The sequence below is a fragment of the Echinops telfairi genome, unplaced genomic scaffold, assembly GCF_000313985.2.
Source record: "Echinops telfairi isolate 266 unplaced genomic scaffold, ASM31398v2 ScPeMD7_7466;HRSCAF=8504, whole genome shotgun sequence".
In the NCBI taxonomy this organism is placed as follows: Eukaryota; Metazoa; Chordata; class Mammalia; order Afrosoricida; family Tenrecidae; genus Echinops; species Echinops telfairi.
In genome coordinates this window covers 201,686-205,406 of record NW_022111366.1, presented here as the reverse complement: position 1 = coordinate 205,406, position 3,721 = coordinate 201,686, and the positions used below count along the sequence as shown (strand labels likewise).

Here is a 3,721-nt window from a genome sequence, read left to right as displayed (position 1 = left end):
AATTACTGACATTTTCCTCCTGAATAAGCCATTGCTTCCACTGCCCAGGCGGAGGCGGGCTGACACTTCTTCGGACAGGTCAGGCTCCAACGGATGTCCCCTCCTACCTTCACTGTCAACTCTGACTCCAACTGTCTTCTCAGAATCCAACAGTTTCCCCCATGAACATCTTTTTTCACTTCGCACTGAACATAGAGGTCCCCTTGTTTCAATAACTCGATACTGTTTGGGAACAAACTGAGTTGTTTTGACTCCATGATTCTGCTCTTCCCCCCAGCCTCTGGTCTTGAACGTGTCCATCTGACTTCTTTGAGAACTATGATGGTTTGTAGCTCCAGAAGGGACAGAGTTTCCATGCCCATTTTCTTTGAGTCTCTCTAGTAACCTCCGGTACTTCTCTCTCTCCTCGTTCTGAACACCCTCTTCCACCGTGCAATGGGGACGCCTGGGGCCCTTGGCACCCTCTTCAGAAAGCACCTCAGTTACTGCCTGTTCCTGAGCTTCCTGCATCAGGGGACTCTCTGGGCTGCCTCTGCTATGGCGACGGCCACCTGGTCTTCTGGTACAGCCTTCTGAGTTCAAAGCAAAACCAAAGGAAAGCAAGACTCTGCGTGGCTGGTCCCGGGTTACTGTCACTCTGATCTTTGGATAGTCACTTATGCCATTGGGAGACTTATTACCCAGTTTCAGCATGTTGTTCCAGGACCCAGAGTCTGTTAGTTCACAAGGTGTAGAGTTTGGAAATATCTCTCCGGAAGGGGCCACATTCCGTGTTCCATTACAAGCAGACGTCACCATGGGCTTTGTGGTCAGCTGCAACGGGAATCCAAACAAGCTGGCAGCATTGTAGAGACTGGTTTTCACTTGGTGAATGAAGCAATCTAGTCTTGGTCTTTTGGCTGGTATTTCATCAGTGTCCTCTTCTGTGGAAAACAGACTGTTGGAGCGCCGCCTCTTCAGGAGGGCCCGGGCAGGGGGCACCGGCCGGTCACAGAAATGGAAAATGGTGCCGAGAATTCTAACCAGCCATTTGTACATACCAGGCCGGAGCAGCAGCGGCGGCCGACACACCCCGAGACGCAAACCCCAGAGCTGTCGCCACCGCTGCCGCCTTCGCCGCTTCGGCCACCACCGCCGAGGCTCAGTCGCCGATTTGTCTCCTTTACTTTCAAAGACTAAACTTGTCTCGGGCAATTTTTCCCCAGAAGAAACCAGAGTGCATTTTTAAGCCACATTCTCCCTTTATTTCTCTATATAACTTGCAAACTGAGGGGAGAAGAGGAGGCGGGGGTAAGGCGGTGGTGCTGACCAACCCAGGGACAGGGGATCAACAAGTGATCCAAAACCAGTGGCAAGGAGGGTGTGAGAGGCCTGGTAAGGATTCAGCAAGGGCAAGGTAACCGAGAGAAATCACTGAAACCCAAATGAAGACTGAGCATGATAGTACGACAAGAAACTTGCAAGCTGTCATTTTTCAAGACTCTAAACCAGCAGTTCTCAACCTGTGGGTCTGGACCCCTTTGGGGGTCAAACGACCCTTTCACAGGGGTCGCCAGATTCATAACCGTAGCAAAATTGTAGTTATGAAGTAGCGATGAAAATAATGTTATGGTTGTGAAGGTTCACCCCAACATGAGGAACTGTATGAAAGGGTCGTGGCAGGAGGAAGGTTGAGAACCACTGCTCTAAACATGTATCTTGACTTTTAAACGTGACCACTCCCCCGTCCCCTCCTTTGCTGTTCCCATGTGCCTTTGATTCATTCTCCCACGCAGTGGCCCAGTGGACAGAGCAGAACTGCCGCGTGGGCTTTTCCAGGGTGTCATCTTTACAGGGGCCAGAGAGCACTGGGTGGCACGTGGTCTGTGGCACGCTGGGTGGGTTAGAGCTCCAGCCCCGAGCTTAACCACGGTGCCACCAGAGCTCAGCTCTTCTGTGCGGGGCCTCCCTTTCTCTCTGTACCCTGAACACAGTTCTCAAGGATTTATTTACCCTTTTCCCCTCTCTCTTTCTTGACTCTTCCTGCAGCCACGCTACACGTAACTTTGGTTAAAAGACTGTGAAACCTCTACCTTGTCTCCAAAATCCCAAGTTAGGATCTGGAATTCATCTTCCTGCATTATGAACTCATCTTCCCCATGCGCTCAAACGCATTTTCTAGTCCTGCCTCCATGTTTCTTTTAATGAAACCGAGATCCATACCCCAGTTATCAAGGCTTAAAACAGGAGTGTTTGATTCCTGCCTCTCTGTCATCCAGGCAACTGCCAAATTCTGTAGAGATCATTTTACCGGCATCTGGAATCTCGGTCCCATTTCTTACTCCATTTCTTCAATCATGCTGGGTCATGCTCTAATACTTTAGATGAGTGGTCATCAAACTTTTGAGACGGAAGAGCCAACCCTGTCTCTTATAACAATTAAACAGTTATTCAAGAGCCATAAATGTATTTTTACAAGCAAATGAAATCACCATTATCTGAATAATAGCCTTAAACCTTTTCAATTTTGCTTCAATTAAAGAGCTGCCTATGGCTCTTGAGCAGCAGTTTGTGGACCCCTAATCTAGATTTTCCTAACAGCTAACAGTCATGCTACCATCTGTAAACTACAACTAGACTCCCATACAGACACACGCACACACCAGGAGTCAGTCAACACTTACCCTGCTATGTCACCAGAGGCACCACACAACTGCATTGATCAGTCTAAAGAAAGTATGACTTCCTAGCTGTCTGCAAGAAGCCCTGGTAACCGTGGTTAAGGGCTTGGCTGCTTTCTCACTGTGGCAGCTGACTACACTGACTTCTGTACAGCCTTGGACCCCGTAGGCAGCACTTCTGCTCTGAGTCCGAACTGACTTCATGATAGTGGGTGGGTCTGTTTCTGCGGCGTTTACCCATTGCTTACTGGATTGAATATAAATACTTCCAGCTGACCACAGTGAAACTTTCCCATCCCATTCCTTTCTACTTCCTCAAGTATGTCCCCCAAACCTCAGCCAAGCCCAAGTACTCATTGTTCCCTTAATGCACGCTTTTCTGGCTTCTTGCCTTTGCTGTACCTGGAAGCCTCCATCTTCCCCACACTGCTCTTTGAAGTCCCAGCCTGTCTCGGGAGGCAGCCACATGGCATTTCCTTTGTGAAGTTGTTCTTGAGCCCCAGTCTCATCTGCAACCAGGTAGAGTTTTATATCCCTCGGAATACCCGATAGCTTGTGTAAATTACATTTTCTCTCCTCGAGCTAGAGTAGCAACTGTGTCCTTTAAAAAATAAAATAACTTCCCTCCATCGTACTTGGCAGAGCCCATCCCAGAGCATACATACATTGTGAATATGACTTGGGTGCTAGACTGAGGTCTGTCTCTAGAATACCACATGCCACGAATGCAGGTCCTCGGACTGGACTTCAAACGTCCTGCTTACTGTAGCACAGAAAACCAGACCCTCTGCAAAGCCTGCGGCCCAACCATGCATCTGAGCAAAGGGGTGACGTGGTGAGAGGCAATGGCTTGTTGTTCTGTGAGGGAAAATTGGACCGTTCATATGTTTATAAGCAAGAGGGAGATGGGACATGGTGTGCTTAGCCTAACTTCCCCTTTTCTAAGAAAGTCTTTTCTTACACAATTCAGGAATCCAGTTAGCTCAGCCCTGCCATCTTGTGGGAAGATAAATACCCCTTGTTACTCTCTATGTTGTTGGGTGCCAGGGCATTCATAGCCC

General features: G+C 48.8%; 1 protein-coding gene across 1 annotated transcript; it reads right to left on the bottom strand.

Annotated features, from left to right (window-relative positions):
• LOC101660025 (sentrin-specific protease 2-like) lies at nucleotides 1-1,038 on the bottom strand (the record flags this gene model as incomplete). Its single annotated transcript, XM_045283738.1, has 1 exon — nucleotides 1-1,038. A coding segment is annotated over exon 1 (1,038 nt), but the record flags the coding sequence as incomplete, so codon positions are not given.
• Nucleotides 1,039-3,721: the final 2,683 nt, after the last annotated feature.